At 41.8% G+C, this 25,375-nt stretch overlaps 3 protein-coding genes across 5 annotated transcripts in view; 1 reads left to right on the forward strand and 2 right to left on the reverse strand.

The window, feature by feature from the left end:
- The window catches only part of prkci (protein kinase C, iota), a 28,330-nt gene extending 25,687 nt beyond the window's left edge, over positions 1-2,643 (reverse strand). Inside the window, exon 1 of the mRNA XM_056420733.1 lies at positions 2,337-2,643. Within this exon, the coding sequence (XP_056276708.1) occupies positions 2,337-2,419 (83 nt within the window). The 5' untranslated portion in view covers positions 2,420-2,643. The remainder of the gene's footprint in view (positions 1-2,336) is intronic.
- A 1,845-nt stretch (positions 2,644-4,488) lies between these two features.
- Positions 4,489-17,620, forward strand: phc3 (polyhomeotic homolog 3 (Drosophila)). Of its 3 annotated transcripts, none has more exons than XM_056420729.1 (15): positions 4,489-4,549; positions 5,850-6,058; positions 6,869-7,024; positions 7,113-7,193; positions 7,275-7,427; positions 7,544-7,630; positions 7,869-8,079; positions 8,292-8,923; positions 9,019-9,142; positions 9,391-9,665; positions 10,289-10,448; positions 10,525-10,633; positions 13,002-13,134; positions 15,070-15,325; positions 15,740-17,620. In XM_056420729.1, the coding sequence occupies exons 2-15, from the start codon at positions 5,885-5,887 to the stop codon at positions 15,892-15,894; spliced, it is 2,706 nt and encodes a 901-aa protein (XP_056276704.1). In that variant the 5' UTR covers positions 4,489-4,549; positions 5,850-5,884; the 3' UTR covers positions 15,895-17,620. The 3 variants fall into 3 exon arrangements, with proteins under 3 accessions (XP_056276704.1, XP_056276707.1, XP_056276706.1); XM_056420732.1 differs by having other exon boundaries at positions 10,531-10,633; XM_056420731.1 differs by having other exon boundaries at positions 9,394-9,665.
- Positions 17,621-18,220: 600 nt separating this feature from the next.
- dapk3 (death-associated protein kinase 3) lies at positions 18,221-24,953 on the reverse strand. Its single transcript, XM_056421669.1, has 9 exons — positions 24,529-24,953; positions 23,691-23,788; positions 22,277-22,637; positions 21,259-21,388; positions 21,065-21,113; positions 20,955-20,981; positions 20,690-20,842; positions 20,528-20,573; positions 18,221-20,104 (listed from the first exon to the last, which is right to left on the reverse strand). The coding sequence occupies exons 2-9, from the start codon at positions 23,750-23,752 to the stop codon at positions 19,574-19,576; spliced, it is 1,359 nt and encodes a 452-aa protein (XP_056277644.1). The 5' UTR covers positions 23,753-23,788; positions 24,529-24,953; the 3' UTR covers positions 18,221-19,573.
- Between the last annotated feature and the right edge of the window lie 422 nt (positions 24,954-25,375).

Below are 25,375 nucleotides of genomic sequence, written 5' to 3' on the forward strand. Positions count from 1 at the left end.
CGGACAACAGACATGCAAATGGGCATAAATGGACTCAAAAACTAGACTGAAAGTAGAGGAGCGGAGATAATAACAGAGTGCGGCCGAGGGGGGATTTATTTCAGGTTTGAAGAAGGAACAATTTAATTGATTACCACTTTGAAGCGAAGAAACGGATCTAATCAGTGAGCTTCTGTAGTGTTTGGGACACCTGCGTCCTCTCCGACCTAAACGTTCACGTTAACAAGGGCGGCAACTAACAGCTACTTTCATGACTGATCTGCAGTGTTTTTTCAATGCATTAAATCGAACATTGATCGTGCCAAAACATGAGGAGAAAATGCCAGTTACAACTTTGCTGAGCCCAAGGAGACATCTTGGAATGTCTCGTTTTGTCTGAACCAAAAGCTCAAAACACAACGGTGTGAACAGAAACAACAAATCCCGCATTTGGAGAAGCTGGGACCTGGGAATGTTTAGCACTCATTTAAATATTTCGGCTTAAAAAAAGGCTTCAACAATGAACCAATTATCCAAATAGTTGCCGATTGTTCTTCCGACAATCAACTACGGTAATTGTTTCAGATCAAATGTTAACATCATGTGTCAACGTACAGAGACCAACATGCAGTCTTAGACTTGTGCACATTTAAATGATATTGTTTTAGAAGGCTTATATATATATAAGTTGAGCCATTCCAATCTTATAACAAATCATAAGGAAACCTAATTGATACCTAATCTATCAGTGTTAATAATATATTGATTCTGTGCAACTCTTTCCCCTCTCTCTCCAAACTTCTGTCGGGAAACAATAACATTGATGAGGTCCCGGCATAACTTGTCGCGATGGCAAAACATCCGAGAACATCTACTCAACTGCATTCCCTCTTTGGCAGCATTGCTGAGATTCCTCAGCAGCCACCTCATGAATACTTCAGATGCTTCATTCTGTGTGATGACACCGAATGACCAGCACATATGGGTTCTAGAGGTGTGTCCCAGAGTAAGTGAGAAATACAACAGGTCTGGCTGAGATGACTTGCACATCCCGTTTTTCAAGTCTTGGCTGGGCTCCAATCGTTGGCTCTGTCAAACAGAGACAGAGAGGCTGGGAGTGTCCTTTCAACAACAGGTGACCAATGATTTTCCATTATCGCTTTCAAGTACGAAACTAAAAACAGCTTTACTGCCTCTGCCAGGCTTGGTATGACAGACATTCAGAGCACTGGTATCTCCTGTATTTGACTTTATCGGGTATCAATAGCACACTGATATGTATGTGTTTATCATGAATGACTCGTTAAAAACGTTCACATTTTGTATTTATTTCATAGTTAACATTGTTTTATCCATTCAAAAATAATAATTGATTGATGGTGAAAAGTATCATTAGTTGCAGCCCTAGTTATTGAGGTTGGGTTAAGGTGAGGGGAAGAACAAATTGAAGATATGTTGTCTTGTAAATACAATATCAGTACTTCTGAAACTCTCGAGAATACCATCTGATATGTAACAGCTTGATCTCACATTGTCAGTCAGTCCAACAGAATAAACAACAACAAAACCTCATTCCACAAAGGTATTCGTGATGACATCAATATCAGTTTATAGTGTCCTATTGTCATATTGGCATTTGGCAATCCTTAAATGCCATAACTTTAATCTTGTTATATTGCCAAAACAGAATATGCTGAACGGGATGAATGTTTTACGGTGTATAACAGCATGGTGGGCTTCGTTATGAAACTTATTAAACAGGGTTAATCTACCGGTGACAAAAGAGTAGAACTAGAGGAGACAGACTGACAGACTGACTAGATGAAAGACTAACAGAGAGAAGAACTAGAGGAGACTGTCAGCAGACTAACAGACAGACCGACTGACTGGATGACACTGACAGACAGAGAGACTAGATGACAGAGTAGAACTAGAGGAGACTGTCAGCTGACTAACAGACTAACATCCAGACTGACTAGATGATAGACTGACAGTTAACAAGACTAACAGACGGACAGACAGACAGACAAGCTCGCTCTACATCTTACAAACTGTGTCAGATGTCAGATAAATAGCAGTCGATCCACAACAAGCGTTGGACTGAATTTAAACAGCTTCCCGGTCCGACTGACACGTGTCTTGAACAGCAGAGTGTGTCTTCCCCCGGACAGCGCGTCTGGACAGCCTCACCTGTCTACTGAAGTTTATCTTAAACTGGGACCCGACGTTAGACGTTAGCCGTTAGCTGGGTTAGCTCACGTTAGCCGACTAGTTTGCGACCTTCCGTGTCTAAACCTACTTCTATAGGGCCGACTAACAAGCTCCGAGACATACCGGTAGGGAGTGGGATTCCTTACCCTTTATAATACGCTTTCACCCGGACTTGGTGGGAAATCTCGCCGGGGTGGGATATGGTGCTGTCCCGCAACGTCGGCATCATAAGCTCCGCCGTGGTCAGTCCGAGTCACCGATGCCTCCCTCCCTTCCTTCCTTCCTTCCTTCCTTCTTCGGCTCTCTAGTGGAGTACCGCGCCCCGAAACACTTTGTTTTTAAAGTCCGTCGAAACGTCAAGTGAACGAGGGGTCAAGTGTAGGCGAAAATGAAGAGTTTGGCCTTCCTTAGAGCAACAACAATAACATGTAAAGTTAAAAAAAACTTGCGGGATCCGCCAAACAACTCCCTACTGCAAAGGCCTAACGACGGACGAGTCCATTGTAGGAATGCTGGGGGTGGTACATTTAGACACACAGACATGTATACTAGCGTTAAACAAATATTGTACTTTAAAATCTATTTTTATGTACAGATTGTAAGTGTACAACGTACAATAAACCTGTATTATATGTTAAATATCTCCAGAAAGTTCGATATATACTCTGCCTGCATTCGGACTATACCAACTGAAGCACTTTACATGGGTGAGTGCTGCCTTCATGTTCAAACTTTTGTGCTCGGACATCGGAGAGGCCTTCCTTGTCGCGCATTCAAGTGTTTCGGTTTGGAACTAATAACAAAACTGACCAGGAACAAAAGTTAAAAGCATTTGTGAATGTCCGTTTATTTTTAGAAATTAGTGAAATACTTTGTGCTAGTATGAAGAAAGAAGAAGACCACATTAGCCTACACACACCACAATATACAACATTAAACAATAACTCCATACACTAGCTTTGTATTTATTTGTTATATTTGTTTATGTCATTCAATGCAACATTCGGCTACAATTCAAATATAGGCCACAGTGACTTAACATATAGGGTACTAATATATCACTGTTGCATAGTGGCTCCCTTCACCACTAAACATACATTTGTATAGTTGTTGGTATGTTCAAACCATATTGCATATTATTTACTGTGGTTCAAACATTTTCGAATAATACAGGCAGTTTTATCTCGTATTAAAATATTTACGACAGAACATCAATATTGGTTCAAAAGAGGATTCTTCGCAACCAAAAACGAGCTGTTCTTCTTCATCCTGCATGAAACTCCTGCCAGGTCGTGATGATGAGCCCCGGGGAAAATGAGCTTTGCTGCAAATGCATACAATTGGATTTGATTTGATTTCTCTCTCTCTCTCTCTCTTTCTCTTTCTCTTTCTCTTTCTCTTTCTCTCTCTCTCTCCTGCTGACTGAGAGAAGACAGAAAAAGACTTACTGGAATGTGAAATAAGACTTTTTTCCCCCTTCTCTACCCAATTAGCCAGTTCCACTTAGCATATAAATTAGCTTGCATTAATATAGAATCAGAACAAATTCTGAAAAATCTATCTGGACTAATTAATTTGACCTTGATGCTTTTATTTCCGAACTACAGTGCAGTCTACGTTTTTTACATTTGATTCACATCATACCATTTACAAACTGATTACCATATTCTCGCAATTATGCCCTAGTTTCCTAAGTCATCTTTATTCTACAGATGTCTAGATGCAGATGCTCCAACTTCCCTTTGTGTGTTGTATACTGATTTTGCCCTACTTAATATTTTTCTTTCCTAATTTAGTTTACCAACATAAATACATTTTCTGTCGGCAGATCTAAATATAGGTTGTCCTATAGTCTTCTTTTACATTCATATGTATATCTGTTAACTAAGTGAACTAAGTGTTTTGATAACAAATCCACGGTAGAAGAGTATTATATGGTTACTTTATGCTGTGCGGTTTGTGAAATAATCACAGCCTCTGGGAGCAAATCCATCATCCAAATCTTCTTATTTTTTTCCAGAGCTATTATCTTAAGCTTTTTATTAGGCGTCGCCATGACAAAATGTAACTTAATAAAATCCATTTGGGTAACAGACATTTTAACCCGTTAACCGGCTCGGTGGCTCTCACGCAGTGCACGCCGCGGATCCCCGGCTGTGTCTTGGCTGTGGAAGGTCCTCCCGCACTGCGAGCGGTGCTGTATCAAGCCGCTTTTTATTGCCTGCTGTGTGCCGACAGATTTTTTTTTTTTTATCTCCATTTTAGACAGTACTAGCGCATCAGTGGGCTTCATGACTGGGACAATGTGCCGGGGTCTGGTCAGTTCCTGATGGCCCGATGGTCTATCAATAGCAGGCAGGTAACGCCGACAAGAGGGGAATGATCGTGCATGCATAACGCGCCGTCTGAGCGATGAGAGGCAGACCGGCAGACAGACAGACCGGCAGACAGACAGGGAATGACATCCTGATTTGTGGAATGTGTTATGCTTAGGTTCCTGAATTATGTTCAATGTGCATTTATGATCATATGTGGCGGTTCAGGGTTTGATATCCTCCCGGGCGTTTAATTGGACAGAACCGGCTCTGCAGCAAAAAGCAATCAATATGCAAGCTGCCATATGTTTAGCTTTGTGAAAATGTGGAACACTATTTTATTATGTTGAGGCTAGCTCATTCAGATTATTGTTATTCATATATTATATTATCATCATTATCTTACTTGTATTCAGCTGCTGCTTTATGAGCAGTTTAAACCTTTCAGCATTATAGCACCTTTTGTCTGATATTTGTCTCTTTACAGATGTGTTGGAATAACCTTAACACTTTGAAAAACAAATCAATAATGAGAATTATTTACCTTTTATATTCATCATAGCCAAAGAATATTTTCCTAGGTTTATGTGGAATTAATCCATTTTGGTTGTACCTCATGTTATGATGGTATTCTTGGTTTTGAATGTGTGTATGTGGCTGCAGTTTAATGATTTAGTTGTACTTTCTTTTGTTGTAAAGGCCAAAAGATAATTAAATATTTAAGATGCTGTAAAAAAAACATAAATTGTATATATATACAATTTATGTTTTTAAATATAAACAAATATATATATATATATATATATTTAAATAATGTACTTCTCCAAGAATATAGGCTGGTCCACATATATAATATTGGCTACTACTTGTACATCATTAGCAAATAGATGCATGTATTTTTAAATGAGCCAGAATAAATGCAATACTTGATGGATTATTTTAATGTATAAGGGATTTTTTGTTAATTTGATTTATGGATGGATTAGCCTTGAGCAAGTTAAAACTCAAAAACTGAACAAATCTAAAGTATATTTTGAAGTATGATGAAATAGGATTCATTTGTAATAATGTCGCCTGAAGATAATCTGGAAATAAAAAAAACACTTGCTCTACCATATAATAAATAAACATAATTACATTTTTGCAGTACTGGTTGATTTGTTATATTAGACAAATAACTATTTCTTTAGCTTTTTTATAAACTTTTGCCGCAGAGTGTCTGTTGAGAAAAGTTCTGAATAAAAAAAGTAGTTAATCACTGCAGATCCTTCACTAATTCAACTGGAGATGTGGCTGTTTTATTTATCTTCCTGCAGTAAATTTATGTCTATTTTACCTCCACAGTCTTCCCATTACTGAGTCTGTGTGTGACCTGGGAGATGGAGAGGCAGGGCCCAGGAGAAAAGCCAGCAAACGCTAATAGGACTGTAGCCACCACCCCCATCACATCAGCTGCCGTAACCATGGCAACTGTCTGCTCCGGCAGCTCCACTTGCACCCAGGCGCCCTCTACTTCCATGAGCATCATCTCCCCCGACAGACAGGCAGTCCAGGTAGAGAGTATCCAGGACCTCTGCATGCATTGTTTCATTTAAGAGGTGTCCAGGTAGTAGACAGTACCCATGACCTCTGCATGCATTGTTTCGAGATGTTAAGGTAGTAGAGTAAAGTAGACAGTACCCGGGACCTCTGCATACATTGTCTCTTTTAAGAGATTTCCACATAGTAGACAATACCTGGAACCACTGCATGCAGTGTTTCATTTAAGAGGTGTCCAGGTAGTAGACAGTACCCATGACCTCTGCATGCATTGTTTCATTTAAGAGGTGTCCAGATAGTAGACAGTACCAGATAACTAGATACAATTGTTTAATGTGTCCAGATAATAAACAGTACATGGGACCCCTGCATGATTGTTTTTGACTTGGCAGGCCAGTAGACCCTGTCTAACATTTAGAGCCTGTGCAGAATAATTACGTTTGGTAAAATAAAAATATAGGTAGTTTAAAAAATATTCAGTCTGTTGAACTGCTTAGCATATGCATGTTGTTCATAAAACCAGGAGTTATAAATTATTTTTAAAAAGTGAATTCTACATATTAAAAAAGCACATAGCACTAAGTATACATCAAATTACCGAAATCTAATATCTCAAGCTTTTGGCCATCAAAACTAAATCAACCTTTTACAAAGCAACTCTATATTATCATAGAAATATTCCAATCCTAACATCAAACAATATTATTTTTCTAAATATCTCAAACTTCACAGTGCAATACAAACAAATGGAATACATCTCAAAAGACTAACTAACTGAAATGAATGTGTGAAGTGCCTGATATATCCATCTTGTGATCCAACAGGTGATCCAACACGCCATCCACAGACCTCAGAGCATGGCGGCCCAGTATCTACACCAGATGTACGCAGCCCAGCAGCAGCACCTCATGCTGCAGACAGCTGCCCTGCAGCAGCACCAGCACAGCCCTCACCTGCAGAGCCTGGCCACCATACAGCAGGTGGATGTTTGTTATGTATTAGTGCGAGCACGAGGAGTCATTGAAACATGAGCTGGAGGGTTTGTGATGCCGCTGCAATGTCTTCCAGGCCTCAGTCTGTCAGCGGCAGTCGCCTTCTTCACCCGCTGGTGGTTTGGTTCATCAGCCCGCTGGTGTTTCCCAAAACTCAGTTAGTACCTATGTTTCAACTCTAATCAATCGGACCTTCCCTGAACACAGATATTAACCTCAGCGTCTTTCTTTTATCCAGATTACTTTACCAGCATCTCCAGTGACAGCCCAGCTGATCGGCCGAACCCAGACATCCACTGGTGCTGCGACCACCATATCCCAGCAGGCCATGCTCCTGGGAAACCGCCCGGCCAACTGTAACCAGGCTCAGATGTACCTTCGCACTCAGATGGTACAAAGCTTTTCAAATATGTCCTGCTGTCTCGGGTTTTTTTCTCACAATATGAAGATGTTTTTATTTCTAGCCACCGACTGTATCTCTCCTGCTCTTTGCTTTTCTTCTGTTAGCTTATTCTAACCCCGGCCACGGTGGCTGCAGTTCAATCAGACCTCCCTGCTGTCACCTCCTGCTCCTCTTTACCTACTTCCTCTCAGGTACAAACTTTGCCAGGCACAACATTTGAATAATGCATGTACACCACAAGCCTGCAATATTATAGACTTCAGGTTGAGCATGAGCCACATTGTTAAATTCAAAGTTGTGTCTTACGTCAGCACGGGTCGGGATTTTCATGGAAGTTGGAGGAACCGTGAATAAAGTTGGGCTGTCACCCTCACCAACTATTGCTTTTATAAACAGTATAAAAGTGTCTTTCTGTCTGTGCACATTCAGGTGCAGAATCTCGCACTGCGTGCCCACTTGCCTGGAGCTCTGGCCACAGCCCACGGTGTGATCCTAAAGCCATCCGCCCAGTCACAAGGCCAGACTCCCACCGCCTCTTTATCCAAGACGCTGAAAGCCCACCAGCTGACTGACTCCTCAACAGAAATCGGACCGGCTGATGTCACCCGGCTGGCATCAGGACCCCAGATTATAACCCCAGGTGAGATAACGTGTTCAAATACTGAGGTCTCAAGGAAAGATGACTTGAAAGTGTGTTCCAGGTTTAAAGCGATGAGTCAGAGTAACACACGTTAACTCTCACGTCGAGACATTTGCCATAACTTTCAAGTCCACCTTGAGAAAGAGATACTTGTTTTGTGTATCTGCTAGATTCTTTTCTTCACGTGTGTCCATGCATTGCTCTCCTTGAAGCCTACTCCCCAGTGCAGACCCACGCTGTGGTCAAGCAGCAGCTGTCCTGTGCGTCGGGCCAGCGGGTGGCACACCACCAGCTCATCCTCCAGCCGGCTGCAGGAGGAGCTCCAACCCACAGGCAGCTGCATCCCATCGCTCTCAGAGTCACACCTCAAGAAACCAACTCCAACCCTCTTCCTCTTTCAGTGAAAAGACTGACCACCCGCAGCAGCCAACCCAAAACCAACAACAACCCCCATGCCCCTTCTTCTTCTTCGTCCTTTACCAGCGTGTTTGCATCCTTAGCCCAGACCTCGATCCCAGCCGCCACCGTCCAGCCTCAGCCTCCTCCTCTGGTGGCAGCTCCGCAGCAGCGGACGTCATTTCCGCAAGTTCAGAACCAACCTCCACCTCCTCCTCCGCCTCTGGTTCTCCCCAGGCTGCCCCGGAACCCCCCGGCCTCCCTCCAGAGGCTGTCCCTGCACTCGCTCCAGGCTCTGGCCGTCCAGTCGGGACGGATGCTGCTGACAGAGCAGCAGCTACCTGTAGCAGAGGCTCTGGTCCAGATGCCCTACCAGAACCTCACACCTCCTCAGACGGTGGCCGTTAACCTGAAAGTGCACCGAGTCAGACACGATGAAACTCCATCGGTGAGCCGCCGTGCACTGGGGTTAACTTCTGTGCGCGTCGTCTGTTCACAGTGTCTGTTGTGTTGATGAGGCGTTTGTTGTGGTTCGAATTTCAGTCGGGGCAAACGTGCAAAGTGAATGGCTCGAGCCCCGAGGAGCGGAAAGATGCATGTTCTCCCGCTCCACAGCGAGACAGGACCCAGACAGCTCTCCCTGGGCCTCCCAAGCAGAATGGTGCAGGTAATGTGTGAGGATAACTATAACATTAAAATAGAGTCTACTTATTCATACAGTACAGTAGAAACTCTTCTCCATAGCCAGAGGGGTGTTGGCTCAGAGAAGCAGAGCCTTGAATCAACATGAAAATCTGAACCTGGATCTGTTTCCCAAAGCTGGTTTGAAAACACAACCAGTGCTGTAGATGTAGAAGATGCAACAAACTATACAATACTTTAGATGTATCAAATGTTCCTTGTTTTGCCTGTCAGCAGTTCCGGGTTCATCCTCCATCGTATCCGGCCGCTCAGTGATCAGGGTCCCGGTGGTGGAAGAAGCCAACCGGCTCACCACCACCAGCCGCATCCTTCCTCCTCCAGCTCCTCCTCTACCTCCTGCCGTGCTGCCAGCAGCAGCGAGAGGTCCCAGCCAGCCCCCGTCCTCCCCAGCCAGCGTCCCCGGCAGCCCAGACCGGATACTAACAACTCACGTCCTCACGCACCTTATAGAGGGCTTCGTGATCCGAGAGGGCCTGGAGCCGTTCCCGGTAAGAACACCGGAGGTGATGCATCACCAGCGCATGTTCGTCAGAGTTTAGGCTATCGGGACATTTCATCCTGGTGCCCTTGAAAGTGACATCGTGTCTTGTGCTGCACTGCTGGATGGCATACATGTCGTATTATCAGTGGGTAATTAACATTTAAATATGTTGTGCAAGTATAATAGAGCATAAAAGATTTAGAGCTCACAAAAACGGACATTCTGGTGATATAATACAAAAGCATGGGATTGTTAGTGTACTCGTATTAAGTAGTCTTATCTTGTACAGATGTGGCTGAGATATTGTACCATAATAATTTTTACATTTGAGATACAAAGCAATTTTTAAGATCCTTCACCTACAGGGCAAAACAATTAAAGTACAACGTTAAAACTAAACAGTTGCACAAAAGAAGCATGCAATTAAAAGGTTGGAAGAGGATAAATCCAGTTGTGAACAAAGTATTTCAAAACCAAAGTTTAAAAATAAGTACATTTAGAGACAGGAATTATCAACCCAAATGTAAAAGGTTGAGATGGAGTAAAAATACACTGTTTCTACACCAGACTTGTGTCTTTCCACGTCAGTATGGGAGACGGACCTTTTTCTAAACGCCCGTCCTTATGCAGGTGGTGTCCACCTCGCTGCGAGCAGACCAGCAGGCGTCACTTCCTGAATCCCAGGAGACGCAAACCAACGGGGACGCAGCAGCAGAGGACAGTCCGCTGGACGCTGACCAGTCGGATTCAACTGACTCTGAGATGGAAGACGATGGCCCTGCAGCAGATGGTGAGGGTGTGTGTGTTTGTGTGCATATAATGTTTGTGTGTGTGTGTGTGTGTGTCTAACATATGGCTCTCTGAAGTTGCAGAGAGCGGGCCAGGTGTGCTGCAGTGTGAGTTCTGTGGCAGTCGAGGTTACGCTCACACGTTCCTGCGCTCCAAACGCTTCTGCTCCATGACGTGTGTCAGAAGGTAAAGAAAGCACTCGCACATCGAGATGCACCAACAACACAGTGTTGTGGTACACCAAATCAGTGTACCACAACACAGTGTTTTTATTATTATTATTCTCTTTATTTAAAAGGGACCATGAACAGTTAAAACATAAATGTCACCCTTCGATGCACTGCGCCAGAGTGTAGCTTCAGCTAATTTGCATCTGTAGTCCCTTGACAGACCTAACAACATAAAACAACTAGAACGGGCACTCGGTAGAGCGCATACCTTCGCATATCACAAGATTGGGCATTGAATTATGAACATTTTGGCATTAGTTGCATGCCAATTGGACACAAATGTATCGTGCTATGGTAAAAAAAAAGAAGTTTGACCTTTCCATGACCTTGACCTTGACCCGATTGATCCCAAAATCTAATCAAATGGTCCCCGGATAATAACCAATCATCCCACCAAATTTCATGCCATTCAAGAACATTTTGACCTGTTCACGACCTTTGACCTTGACCTTTGACCCGATCGATCCCAAAATCTAATCAACTGGTCCCCGGATAATAAACAATCATCCCACCAAATTTCATGCGATTCGGTTCAATACTTTTTGAGTTCTACGAATAACACGCATACAAATAAATAAATAAACTAGAACGGGCACTCGGTAGAGCGCATACCTTCGCATATCACAAGATTGGGCATTGAATTATGAACATTTTGGCATTAGTTGCATGCCAATTGGACAAAAATGTATCGTGCTATGGTTAAAAAAAAGATGTTGACCTTTCCATGACCATGACCTTGACCTTTGACCCGATTGATCCCAAAATCTAATCAAATGGTCCCCGGATAATAACCAATCATCCCACCAAATTCCATGTGATTCAAGAAGATTTGACCTGTTCATGACCTTTGACCTTGACCTTTGACCCGATCGATCCCAAAATCTAATCAACTGGTCCCCGGATAATAAACAATCATCCCACCAAATTTTATGTGATTCGGTTCAATTCTTTTTGAGTTTTGCGAATAACACGCATACAAATAAATAAATAAATAAATAAATACACAGCGATCAAAACATAACCTTCCGGCATTTTCAATGCGAAGGTAATAAATACACGGCGATCAAAACATAACCTTCCGCATTTTCAATGCGAAGGTAATAACAAATAGTTCATTGTTAATAGTAGAATAAATACACACAATGCAAAGTTACAGTACAGCATTTTAAATTTAAGAAGAACAGACCATTTAAAAGTAAGTATTAAAAACCATTAAGAGTAGGTAGTACACACCTTCAAAAGAAAGTAATAAAAACCATTGTCGTACACCAGGTCAGTGTTGCTCTCAAGACCACTTTTTGAAGGTCTCGTCGGTCTTAGAGGAAGAGGACTCCGGATTTTTATTTCAAGACTGTTTAAGAGCACAACTGCAGGAAACACTCAGAGGGCCTGTGCTTTGTATCCTGGTTGTCATTGAAAACAAAAGCAAAGTCTCAATGTACAACTGCATTATAGATACAGTAAAAATATATTTCTATTGATGCCAATTCAATGTTAAGTTACACGTTTCCTTTTCTTTAAAACTTGCAGTCTCGATGTCTCAGAACTAAGGGAGCATAGACAAATACTACTGTAGGAAATGACTGAGTCTTGAAAGAAATAATTATATAATTGTCATACATTGGGGGAAAAAGCCGGAAATTATTGTGTCTTTTCAAGGAGGAAAATGACAGAAGTAAAACACCTTTATTTTTCAAAATAACGACATATTTAATGAATTGATAATGTTGGATGTACATTAGTTTAAAGAGGTGCTCTGAAGCTGCGTTGGCTATTTCAGCCATATTTTAATGCAAGTTGATACTTAGTCTGAAGTTCATCACCCTGTATGTGTAGATAATGAATCCAGCTCTTTACCGCACTAGATCTCCTCTCAGCAAAACATTCGTTGCAACCTGATGATTAAAAAAAGATCGGCTTTGCTGCAAATGAGCATCCATCGTTGTCGAAGTAAAGCTTTTAAAAAGAAGCAGCCTCTACCACACAAGACAAGCAAAGTGAAGTGCCGTCCGTCTCAGTGGCGGTGAGAAACATCGTCTGACATCTGGAACCCATCGAGTTACATTTGGGCTCGAGGAAAACATCTCGAGTGTTTAATCGCTCCCAGGTTTCCTTTTGAGTCGCCATTCAGGCACCGAAGGGTCCAGATGCAGACGATCAGCTGAGAGCGCCACGACAAAAGCCGGTCCGACCGGCTGCAATCAGTAAACACAGGCCAACACAATCTGGATGGGCTTTTGGGCTTTTGGGCTTTGAGAAGGCCATCATGTCTGCCGTCGTCATCGTGGTGAACTGTATGAATCTAATTAGATATTTTGGTTCAGGTTCAGTGTGAGCTGCAGCAAGCGTGGCACTGTGCTGAGAGCAGGCCGCTGGGGTCACAGGCCGGTGGGCAGGAGAGGACGACCCCCCAGCAGCAGAGTCAACGGAGCCTCCAGAGAACACTTCATGAAACGGGTCAGTGATGCCAAGGGACGTGATGCATGTCGCGAGATGCACGAGTGCGGCAGGGATCACGGGTCTTGTGAGAGGCGCTGCTCCCTGTGGGACCGGGGACTGGAGCCAAGCTTTGAAGGAGCTTCCCGGTCCGTGAACAAAATTTCAAAGAGACAATTCTTATTGTTAATAACGGGGGTTCTGAAGATTTTTTTTCCTTGTGTGATCCGGTGATGTACCCCACACACTACTCAGAGTAAACTGGAGTCAGAGACTACTGTACCAAAAATTCTGGTTTTATTGATGAGTACATTATAGTTTCATTCATAAAAGTGCACAAACTAGAAAGTAAAGCATGTGGGTCTACACTGCAGGCAGGGAGGTCAGTGTAGAGTTAAATAACACAAACAGTAAATAATCACAATAAACTAAATACAATGTACCTGTTCACGGCAAACACACGATCAATGGCACAATAATAAAAGGCCCATGCAAAATACATGTCTGCTCCCACCCCGCGGTCCCCCTTCAGCCCAGCACAACATCCCACAAGCTCAAATAAAAACATAAAAAAGCCCATTTACTTGAGCGACTTAAAAACATTCAAATATAATAGTCCTGCAGTTGCTCCTTCAACTGTTTAAAAACAAAAGAAATGCATTAATATAGAAAAGGAACATGCACATAAATATTTCATAAGAACATGCGTCGAAAACATTTCATAAAAACATGCATCGGGAGAGTAGACCGATGTCTCTATTGGTGGAACACAGGCCCCGCCCCCAGATGGTGGAAACCATGCAAGTGAGTTTTCTGGAGTCTTAAGCAGTTCCTCCACGATCACGTCCCTCACCGAACACGAGGACTGATCAACACATTTATGGTTTAGTACAATGAACTTGGAAGATGTTATCATATTTCTACACTCATGCTTTTAGAATGTGCACAAACAGAAAGGAGAGCTTATCAAATGAGTCCCGCATCAGGGCCTCAGCTTCTCAGGTGTTGGACTAGCCAGGAAGAAAAGGCCCAGGTGAGCTTCCCACCCCTTTTCATAAGCTCTGCCCCTTTCTGCTTGCCACACGTGTTTTATTTGAGGGATTTTAAGTGTCCTGAAGATATTTAACACACATAGGAGAGAAGAGTCGGACAGAAGACACGGGATTCATTGTGGCAGAAATGTTTTATTTCTGCTCAGTGCATCTCGGTAATCTTTAATTGTTTCCTTCAACCTTTGTTGATTCAGGATAATTAATAACAACGTCATGGTTGCTGCATGTTAATGAATGATAAGTAACTTTATCACTACTACTGGTCAAGGGAAAACAATGGTTCATTATTTGTATTGCGCATTTTAAATAAAGGGACAACAGAATAAAACTAAAACTAAAAGAATATATATACTAATAATAATAATAATAATGAAACAACAATAAAGGACATATGAAATAGAATTTAGAAAAATAAAATAATAATTTAAACTAATTTAAAAGTAAAAATAAAACAGGGAGGAAGAGAGCTAGTAAAGTAGTAGTTAGTTTTTTTTTTAAGTCGTCAATATTAAAAGATATTTAGGTTTAACTGATTATGTCTTTGAAGGTCTGTGTAGGCTGAGGGTGTAAATGTCATTTTGATAATAATTGCTTCTATTTATAGCGGCATGTAAACCATAATGTTGGTGTTGTTAAAACTTTTAATTATGTTTGTGCTATAAGCGTCTTACGGATCAATGCCCGATCATGAAACATTAGAAAAACCCTGTGATGCATTCATTCCTTTAAATCACACCTTTATTTCGAAAAGACCATGACAATAATTGTTTAAAAACTGCAGCGTTTTCCACGTAGGAACATAAATCCAATCTGGGATGACTGAAGCTACGTCAGGTTGACCTTTACTGAAGTCGTCTAGACCAAATCACGAGGTATTTGTCTCATGTGTCTCGGTGCTCCACAGGCCTGTGGGGCGTTTGGCTCGGAGGGGACCCGTCAAAGCTCCCTGAGAGAGGAGGAAGAGCAGGATGAAGAAGAGGACGATGAGCCTCCCGTTCCCATGACAACCAGGCTCCGGAAACATGCCGAGCGAGAGAGGGAGAGGGAGCAGGAGCAGAAGACGACAGAAACCATCAGCGTTTCTGACGGAGAAGAAGACGCCGGCCGTCCGTCTCAGTGGAACGTAGAACAAGTGTTTTCCTTCATCAACTCGCTGCCAGGTAACACATTGCAGATAGAGTTGTAAATTTTTTTAATTTCACACTACTTTATATTTGTAATCGATTCCGAGGAAACGTTTGTACTTTTTAGTTCATATGAATTATTTGACAGATTCAAATTCTGACTACAAAACATAACATGTGTTTTATTGTAGATCAAACAAGCGGAAGATAAAAGTACAGCTGAAACAATAATTCATTCATCAATTACATTGCTGATTGGCAGAAAATAAAATGGCAATAAGTAAATCGTTACGTTTTTATTTTTTATTAGTTAGAATAATTTTGAGGTTTAGACTATTTGTTGGACAAAACAAATATATATATATAAATATTTAATTGTTGTATATTTAATTAATTCCTTGTATACAAGTAGCAAAATGCCTCACGCCTCTGTCTCTGTCTTCCCTCCAGGGGGTCAGGACGTAGCCGAGGAGTTTCGCTCCCAGGAAATCGACGGACAGGCTCTGCTGCTTCTAACTGAAGACCACCTGGTCAGCACCATGAACCTCAAACTGGGACCTGCACTCAAACTGTGTGCCCACATCAACTCCCTGAAAGATGCATAAACATGTCAACTTCCCTTCTCCCCAAAATGTGTGTTGATGAAGAAAAACTGGAGGACAGGGTCTTTTTTTTTTTTTACCAAGGAACGAAAACATGAAGGACTACCCATTTTGTTGTGGTCTGACTTGGACTCACACACTGACAGTTAAAACACAGACAGGTAAAACACACAGACGGTGTCTTCGTGTTGAACTGAAATCACGAATACACAGACTGCAGTTTTTATTGAAACCACTGCCAACGCATTTTACTCCCGAGTGAAGAACACACACCAACAGCTGATTAACACCCAGGACGAGCGCTTTGGTCTCCTTTTGTCTCTCAATTCCAGTGATTGTAGCAGTTTTATCCATTTGTTCCAGAATGATAAATGAGAAGTTATTTGTAGCATTTGTAAACAAAGAATTTTTATTTAATATTTAATTTAATTTAAAACGATTCCACAGGAAGTTAAAAGGACGCTGCACAATGTCAAAGTTTACAAAACAGATTTACTATCTTACACATGATTTCACTTATCAGCAAACTAATAACTTACAGAACCAAACTGATGACAAGTTTATTTATGATGTGTTTTTTATTGCCAGAATTAATATACAAATTAAACCATTAAAGTATGGTGCACTGTTTTGTGGTTTTGTAACACGTTTTACAAAAAGGTGCCAAAACTCCCAAGAGAGCTTTGGCAGAGTCAAATATAAAGATGTATTTCTTTGTATTGAACATTAAATGTGACTTTGGCATGAACTGCATCTACAGCATGGAGTTTAATATGAAAACTGTAAAATAGCTGAGTTTTCTATGGACTTAAGTTGTCCCTGATTCAGTAGGCATAGCTTCATCTTTTGCAAGGTAGCATAATATACTGGGATTTGATCTGCTGAACAGATCCAAGTTACTGCAACAGATACACACAAATCTTAATATATATATATATATATTATATTATATGTACAAATCTTCAACTCAGCCGACAAATAATTTCTGTGCCCCTATAGACTGATGTTCACCGTACATGCATTTGATCGGGAGCGCGCGAGGGTTTTGATAAAGTTAGCGGAAGGATTCACGTGACAACATCCGGTTGTGCAAAGTTAGCGGAAAGAACCACGTGAAACATCCGATTTTCAAAATAAGATGTCCACAAATCACACACTAACAAATAAAAGTAAACAATGAACTGATTTTGTATCTTTATAGATCGTTTTGGAGATTTAGCTTACATAATGCTAAAATTAAAACATTTTTACTGTACCAAGGAAGAGTTTATACAAATAAAGGTCAGACTTTTGTATGTTAAAGCACATTTCTGATTATTTGAAGTCCTGTATATAGATTTCCCCAAGAGTTCCAGGAAATGACTGATGTAGATGTGTTCCATACATCTCTGAAATCCCCTACACTGGCAACCAAACAATTTTAATGTACTACATTTTAATTTTAATTGTAAATACAAAACCAATGTTAAGAATAATTCATTTCATAAATATTGCTACACAATAAATAGAATGCTTCAATCGACACAGTGATCGGTATTATCGGATCGGCAGATACTGATTTCAGTGATCGGCACCAAAAAACCTGATCGGAGCATCTCTAATATATATATATATTCAAAACTATCCTTTAAAAAAGTGTGAGTGTTGCCTCTAACTATAGCCTCCATCTCTGCTTCTCACTGATTTACATACGCAGACTGATGCATCATTTATTAAAATGACTCTGCTCTCATGTCTCATTGACGTTTTATTCAATCAATCTTGTTTCGTACTAAATAATTTAGATGTTTGTGTTTTTTGTCTAGCTAGTTGGATCTAAAACGCCTTCCTATAACTCCTGTATTCTGGTGACCCGCCACTAGAGGGCCTGTTCTAAACTGCTGTAAAGAAAACTACAAGAACAGATCAAAAGTCTGGGAGAGAACTTCATGTCGTCTTTCCTGTACACAACATGAAGTACACGACATGAATTACACAACATGAAGTAGTTTGACAGATAACACTGGCCGTTGCATGCCACGTAATGTTGTCCCTTTTTAAAATAAATAAAGCTGTAAATAAATAGAGCGCCCAATTAAAAAGATATTAAAATAAGTAGTGGATAAAGTATTAAGTAAGACCCTTTACTAAAGTACAATTAGCAACGCCTGAGTGTGTACACATATATAAATAAATGTACCAGTTACTCAAAAGTACTTAAGTACAGTAGAAAATGCAATAAATTAGAAAATCTGGCCTAAGGACAAACAGAAGGATGCATATTTATGAAGGAGAGGATAAACTGAACCGTTAGCAGTTAGTTTCCATTCACAAAACACATGAATACGACTTGAATTACAGGAATAACTTTGTTTATTTGAAACAAGCATTTCAGATGACACTTTAGAGACAGACTAAAAATTAAGAGTTTAAAACACTTCCATAATCTTCTAAGTGCAATTTCTCTACTGAAGAATAGGACCAGCTGTATCGTACGCCGCCTACTCAAGACATGGGGAATGTACTGCATGGATATAAGTTATTTATTATGATTTATATATTTACTCATCAGTGGAATGCTTGCAGAGATGGTCAGAACGAAAACAGAAACAAGAGTAAAATGACAGGATATAGAGAATAACCGGATATAGAGGAAGGTTCCCATGCACACTATTTGGTTTACAAGGCTACTGTGCAAAAGTGTAAGAAAAGAGCAATATCAATGTGATAGAGACGTCATATATACTCCATGACGGATGAGTGCTCGCAGAGGAGATACGGTCGATCAGTTAACAGGCACCGCGAAGACGAGTTTATACATTCAAAATATGGGGGCGCTTTATTTGTAGAGGTCTGTGAATTTATATCATTTCCGAATAATTTCCGAGGCGGTTTCCAGGAAAGAACCAAGTCATCGAGTGTCGATTATAGAGGGGTGAGTTGGACAGGTAAGACATGGATTCAATGAAGTGTATGTGGAGTATACCATTTTCAATAATGACTGACTAGTGAATACATATTTACATGGAGTAAAGTAATTTATGGGAATTCCTCTCGAAGACAATAATAAATTAAATAAACTCGTTCTTTCCAGGAAACGTTCCCAAGATTTTTTTGAAGACATAATTAGGTAATGACAGATTTGTAAAATAATACATTAACCAAAATCTTTACAATTGTTGAATCCTTTGTAGTTTGACACAATAATGTGAGCTGCACTCTAATCGGAAATGTAAACGGATAAATGAACAAACCTGAAACTATAAGCTGGATATTGGCGTTCTCTCACACAACGGTCTGAGCAGGTGAGCAGACGTCTCACAGCACTAAGACACTCGGATGTAATTACAGAAAAAACTACAAATAAAAAAGAAATCCAGGATAAGGAAAATTGTGAAATAAAAAAGCCAATATAGTGGCAAACTTGAAATTATGCGTCCCTTAACCATAAGGTAAAAAAAGGTTTTAAAAATAAAAAATAAAAAAAAGGTAAATGAATTTATAAAAACGGAGGAACGAAACTGGAATGGGTTCAACATTTTACCTCTGAGCTTCTTGCTGGTTCTCTGAAGCGTGACATAAAAAAAAGGTGGACCATTTCCCCCGATGGGCAGCAGCAGCACAGCTCACGTCGCCAGCTGACCCCTCGAACCGGCAGGAGGACACTTGAGAATCAAGGAGTCATTGTTGGCCTCAGCCCGGCTCAGGGCATGCTGCCGAGGCCGTCCTTCTCCGCCGATATGGACTTGACCAGCTCCTCCACCCAGCGGACCTCCGAGGCCACCTGCTCGGCCAGGACCTCGTAGCGGTTTTCCAGGCGCCCGTACTTGCGCTTGAGGATGTTGGCGGCCTGCATGGTGAGCCGCGCCTCCTCCTGGCTCTTCTTGCGCTGGGCTTGAGCGCGCTGGAGCTCTTGGCGGATGTGGCTCAGGTCGCTGCAGATGCTCTGGTTCTCCTCCTTGTACCAACACTCCTTCTCCTCGTAGATGGACAACAGCGCCGCCACGTCCTCCCGGCACGAGCGCTGGTTGAGCTCCAGGTCCCTCAGGCCCTCCTCTGCGGCCGCGATCTCCTCCAGGACCTGGGAGAAGCGCTCAAAGTTGACGTACGTGTTGTTGGGCGGCATGCTGGAGTGCGACTTGATGGTGTACTCCTTCAGACGAGTGGTTTTCAGGCGGCGGCGCTCAGTCTTGTGGTCTCTCTCCTCCTGGCGGACATTTCGCCTCTTAATAACCTGCAGAGGGAAACATGCAACGGTCTGATTTGATGACAACCCGACTAATATTGCATAAGCTCTTCAATATAAGTGTTGGTATGGATCTCAAAAACCCGATATGATGGTATATCAGCAGAGTTCTTAAATGTGTTATATTTAAGAAGTGTGGCCAGGGTACAGTATGTACTGACCACAACTTTTTTCACGCTTAATGCTATCTGGTGGATAAATTATGTAATGAAGAGACTGACCTCAGACATATCTCGGCACACCGATAATGCAATTTCTTAGCAAATATCTGCCGATATTTATCGTTCTTGCTCCATTTGATGAGAACCAAACACATTTCAATGTGGAGGGGTTTGAACCCTGTACCCAACTAAAATCTTAGAATGAATTTTAAACTCAACCGATGGATATAGATGCCAATTAAAAGCTCACCTTAATCCAGGGGTGCTCAAGGCTGTCATCAATTGTCATTCTCTTCCTGCAAATGGAAACAATCCACCAGTGAGAACATTGCAGACACTTCCGTAGACGTCTACGAAACAGAGACGTCTCTTCTTTACTCGCGGCGTAAAATATATATCTTGAAGTTCCTACTTGGGATCCTTGACCAGCAGGCGGCGTATGAAGTCCTTTGCCAGCTCACTGGTGTTACTGAAATACTCTTCGTCGAAGTCGTAGTTGACGCCCGAGATGTTGGTCAGGGTCTCCTGCTTGGTCTCGCCCAGGAAAGGCGAAGCGCCGCTCAGGCTACAGGAGCAGATAAAAGGATTCGCGTCATACGAACAACGTGGAGGAGGAGGGAAGCCGTTTATGTTGCCGCAGATGTCAACAACGGGTCGTGATGGGCACCGTTACTCACAGTATGTATGTGATGACTCCGATGCTCCTGCGGAGAAGAGAAGAGCGTGAGGGAGAGCCGTCACGCGGGTCAGAGGACAGCTTCAGAGGGGGAGAGAAGAAACATCTTACCACATGTCTGCCTCCAGGCCCAGTGGCTCATAGTTCACTATTTCTGGAGCTGTAGAGCACAGAGGCATGAACTATTCAACCAAAACCAGATGTGAGGATCTGAAACGCCGACAATGTTCAACTAACTTCCCAGAGTGGGCACACTAAAGTACACACACTTGTTTTACATCCAGGAAGGGAAAACAGGATCTCACCGACAAACTCCGGCGTTCCAAAAATGTTCTTGAACTCGTTTCCTGCTTTGATTTGATGCGCGATCCCAAAATCAATCAGCTTGATCCTGGGGTTCGGGACGTTCTTGTCCAGCAGCATGATATTCTCAGGCTGAAGGACGAAACAAAATGGCTGAGCATTAGCGAGAGAACGAGCCACGCCACAATTCTACATCAACACAACTGTTGACGAGCCGCCGTCAGGATATTAGTCTTCAGCTCCCTCGGCACACATCGGGCCATCACATCAGAGGTCAGACAGTTTTTAGACGTAGCACACAGCTGCGTCACACCAGTGATCTCTGCCAGTAAGAACTGGTATATTCTGATGGGAAGTGGTGTCTGCCACAGGTAACAGATAGGTGCTGAATGCCAGTAAAGCAGCAGCAGCGTAACACTAACTCGGCATGTGCCAAAAAGAGTTTTCCTGTCGTGTGATTTATCAACTAGGAACAAACTAAACAATTTTAAGAAACTAAAATAAAAGTGTCACGCAGCCATCAGGCCTGAAGGGCTCGGCCATTCGATAACATTGTATTAAAACTTTCATATAAGATATGAGGTTGCGATTTGTTCATCAAAATATTTTGATACTCTTTTCTTTCCCTCATGATGAAGCCTATACTGTCATGTTGCATTATGGGTGGTACATATAAAGCCAGTTTGATTTTTAAATGTTTTTCTTGGATTTTAAAACTTTCAATAATAGACACAATGTTCTGAAACTATTTGACAAATTATTAAACAAATGTTGCACCTTAAAGCCCCAACATATCTTCATATTGATGAGAGCCTATTACTATGACAATGCAGCCAGCCAGCAGCATGTAGATTGATAACTGCACTGCAGTCATGTCTTTCACACGGAAAGTGCAAGATATTTAAAAAGGTGACGTCAAATTCTTCTCGCACCTGAACAGGAATCCTCACTAACGCGTCAACTGTGCCTGCCGACCCAGGGCCTCACACGCCGACCGCCTTGCCCACACAGACCACTGACCTTGAGGTCAAAGTGAGCGATGCGTTTGGAGTGCAGGTACTGAACGCCATCCAGGATCTGCTTGAGGAACTGCGTGGCCTCCTCCTCTGTCAGAGACTCCTTCTCAGCCAGGAAGTCAAACAGCTCTCCCCCGGACACCAGCTCCAGGATCAGGATCACGTCGGTCTTGTTCTCAAAGATGTTGTGCAGGGTGATGATGTTGCTGTGTTGGATCCCCCGCAGGATGTTGACTTCGCGCTCGATCTCCTCGCGGCTCACCCCCCGCCGGCTGGACGACAGTCGGCGCTTCTTGATGAACTTGGCCGCGTACTCGATACTCGTGCTCTTTTCTTTACACTTACGAACGATGGCAAATTGTCCACTGCATAAAGGAGAGAGGACAGGGACGTGAAATCAATAGAATAAGGATAACATAGACCTGCTTGTCTGTTGTTGTTGTTGTTGTTCCAGGCATTGAATTCTAGGGGGCTGAGTACAGAAGATATATCAAGACATGCCTTTGGGCTATGTGTACTTCTGATGGACCGAGTTGCTGCTTCCTAACTAGTTTGACTTGTTCCCTTAAATTCAACCATCTACTAAACCCGTGTTATATATTAATGCTTCAATGAGGAAATGTAGTTCAATTTGTTTATACTATTGATTGCTTGACTTTCCACTTATTTTAGAGGACACTTTAAGGAATAAATTACAAAGAAGATATTTTTGCAATGACCTTGTGACCCCTGAAATAGCCCTGGGGGCTCATTGCGGGATCTTGGCCCCTAGGTTGAAAAACACTGCACTAAATACAGGATTAATAAAATAACTGGAATTAATATTATTGTTCGTTGCCCAAGTCGGTAAAAACATTATGTGATACTGAGACAGTATATGTGCAACATACAGTCTTAACTATAAATTCAGAAATATGTAATCTATAGTTTTGTTTTATAGAATCTTATTTAAAAATACAATACTAATAATAAAAGTGCAGGTGAGGAGAAAGCATTTCATAAAGCATGACCAGGCAGAATGTGATGTGTGTGTACATGTACACACACATCACACACACACACTAGAGCCTCTACACCACAGTGGAGGGGAAAAGGCACATTGAGAGGCAGTGACGTCATAGTTTTGCTGCATCACTGCAGAAAAAAGCTTATGCAGAGAGTTCAAACTATCAAAACAGCACGGCTGATGTCACAAACCACCAAGCACAGTGTAGAAAGGATATTATAGGGCATTGCATATGTTGCTGACACATACTTAAATATTTTAGGCTTCATCAGATTGAATGTTTTGGATGGTTTGCAGCTCATATCTGGCATCAAAATGCATCTCAAACAACAATGGGTGATTTGATCACTTAGCACTCGCGGCACCTGATGGGTGTTTTCAGATGGGACGACAAACCATGTGCAGAACATACTTGCCCAGCTCCTCCTCCATTTCATAATACAACTCAACATCCTCTTGTCTGAAGCCAGCCATGGTGTTCTGACTGGAACGATAACCCCTTGGGATTCACTGCAGTGGAAAAAAAGAAGAAGATATAAACTCCATGAACACTGGCAGCGGTTAGTGTGGACGTGACAGCACAGTGACCCAAACTATGGCATGTTAGAAGAGGTTAGTTACCAGACTGACTACCTGGGCTTCTTTACTCCTTATTTGGCCCGAGTCTGCTCAGCTTTAGTTTTCAGAGACTTTCTGGCTGATGTCAGACCTCTGCATACCAGTCCTACTGACATCATCTCCTGCCCAGGACCAGCCAGCTCAATTAAAGGGACTGGTATACACAAACACTTACGAGTTTTCAGCCTTTTTTAAATTCTTGTTTAATGTGGTTGGTCTATAGAAAGAACGCACGATTAAAATACAACTATTTCTGATTGTAGCTTTTAAGGATTAAAATTGGCCGAATCTGCTTAAGAAAGGAACCGGATTTACAAAGCAGACAGCAGAGACAGTTTCCCGTTGTGAGAACAGCAACACTGTCGAGCTTATAGCCACAAATACAAAAGTAAACTCACGCCACTGATAAACATATATTAACCAAAAAGGAAGCTAAATTATTTAAGTAAGTAATTAGGAGAATCCAGCGAAGGACGACAGCTAGCTTAGCTGGTTGTTAACTAGCTGACGTATAAACACCGGCTTTAGTTTGAGGAGAAACATACAGTCAACTGTAAAATAAAAAGTTAACTAAATACAATGTGAAAGCATTATATACACATACATATATATACATATATAAGTTTACTTACAGTTCGTTTGGCTACGAGTCGCTACGACGCTGCATTCCTCTTCAAAAGTATAGCTGTGTGAATAATCGCAGTCTGACCGGAGTGAAGCTAGAAGGTGAAAAACAGGACTTCCGGTCTCTCGGTTCAAAATAACAACAACCGCGTTACCTTTTATATAGTGTGTTGTACTTTAGTGTGTTTCTGTATTTATTTATTTTGTCATGACATAAAAGACTTTACCTTTAATTACACTCGTTTTCCAAAACTTATTCTGGATGGAGTATTTTAGAGCGAATTGTTGTTTCAAACTGTAAAATAAATAAATAATGTTAAAATATGAAACCCTCTCTCCCAATACTTATTTTAGTGAGCATATCAGTATTAAAGACAGTGAAGTTTGGAGGTCAGTGTTTCAACCACAAAGAAACACAAACAAGAATCGGAGCAGAACTGCGAAGTGGCGCAAACGTTTACTCTTTTATTCTGAAGGCAGAAATCGCTTGTTTTCCGGTGTCGTTGCTTCACAAGCAGACCACTAGGTGGCAGACGGAAGGACATATTTAATGACATCATGCTGAGTGAACCAAGACGCTGCAGCACGTCAGTGAGCTACAAGATTGAGCATGCAACAGCACCGATTAAAGAGGCACTGAATCAGGCCACAAGAAAGCAAAAAGATGGTTACCATACTTAGACACGTGTTCATGGTTAGTATGACGTAGGCCAATTCGTGCAAACTCAAAGATCTAAACTTGGATGAATAACTGAGTAACCCAAGGAGGGATTCAAACAAAATGTATTATTGCTATCAGAAATGTATTACCATTCAACAATATCTTTTAACCAGTGGTCTATTACAGTGCGAATA

Source organism: Pseudoliparis swirei, chromosome 8, assembly GCF_029220125.1.
Source record: "Pseudoliparis swirei isolate HS2019 ecotype Mariana Trench chromosome 8, NWPU_hadal_v1, whole genome shotgun sequence".
Taxonomy (NCBI): Eukaryota; Metazoa; Chordata; class Actinopteri; order Perciformes; family Liparidae; genus Pseudoliparis; species Pseudoliparis swirei.

Bases quoted from the DNA above. Each gene is read 5' to 3' on its own strand.
- phc3 (XM_056420729.1), top strand. From the start codon at position 5,885: ATGGAGAGGCAGGGCCCAGGAGAAAAGCCAGCAAACGCTAATAGGACT. The intron at 9,666-10,288 runs GTAAGAACACCG...GTCCTTATGCAG, and splicing joins AGGGCCTGGAGCCGTTCCCG to GTGGTGTCCACCTCGCTGCG. The intron at 15,326-15,739 runs GTAACACATTGC...TCTTCCCTCCAG, and splicing joins CTTCATCAACTCGCTGCCAG to GGGGTCAGGACGTAGCCGAG.
- dapk3 (XM_056421669.1), bottom strand. From the start codon at position 23,752: ATGGCTGGCTTCAGACAAGAGGATGTTGAGTTGTATTATGAAATGGAG. The intron at 22,638-23,690 runs GTATGTTCTGCA...TCCTTTATGCAG, and splicing joins ATGGAGGAGGAGCTGGGCAA to TGGACAATTTGCCATCGTTC. The intron at 20,843-20,954 runs GTGAGTAACGGT...CTGCTCCTGTAG, and splicing joins GGAGTCATCACATACATACT to CCTGAGCGGCGCTTCGCCTT.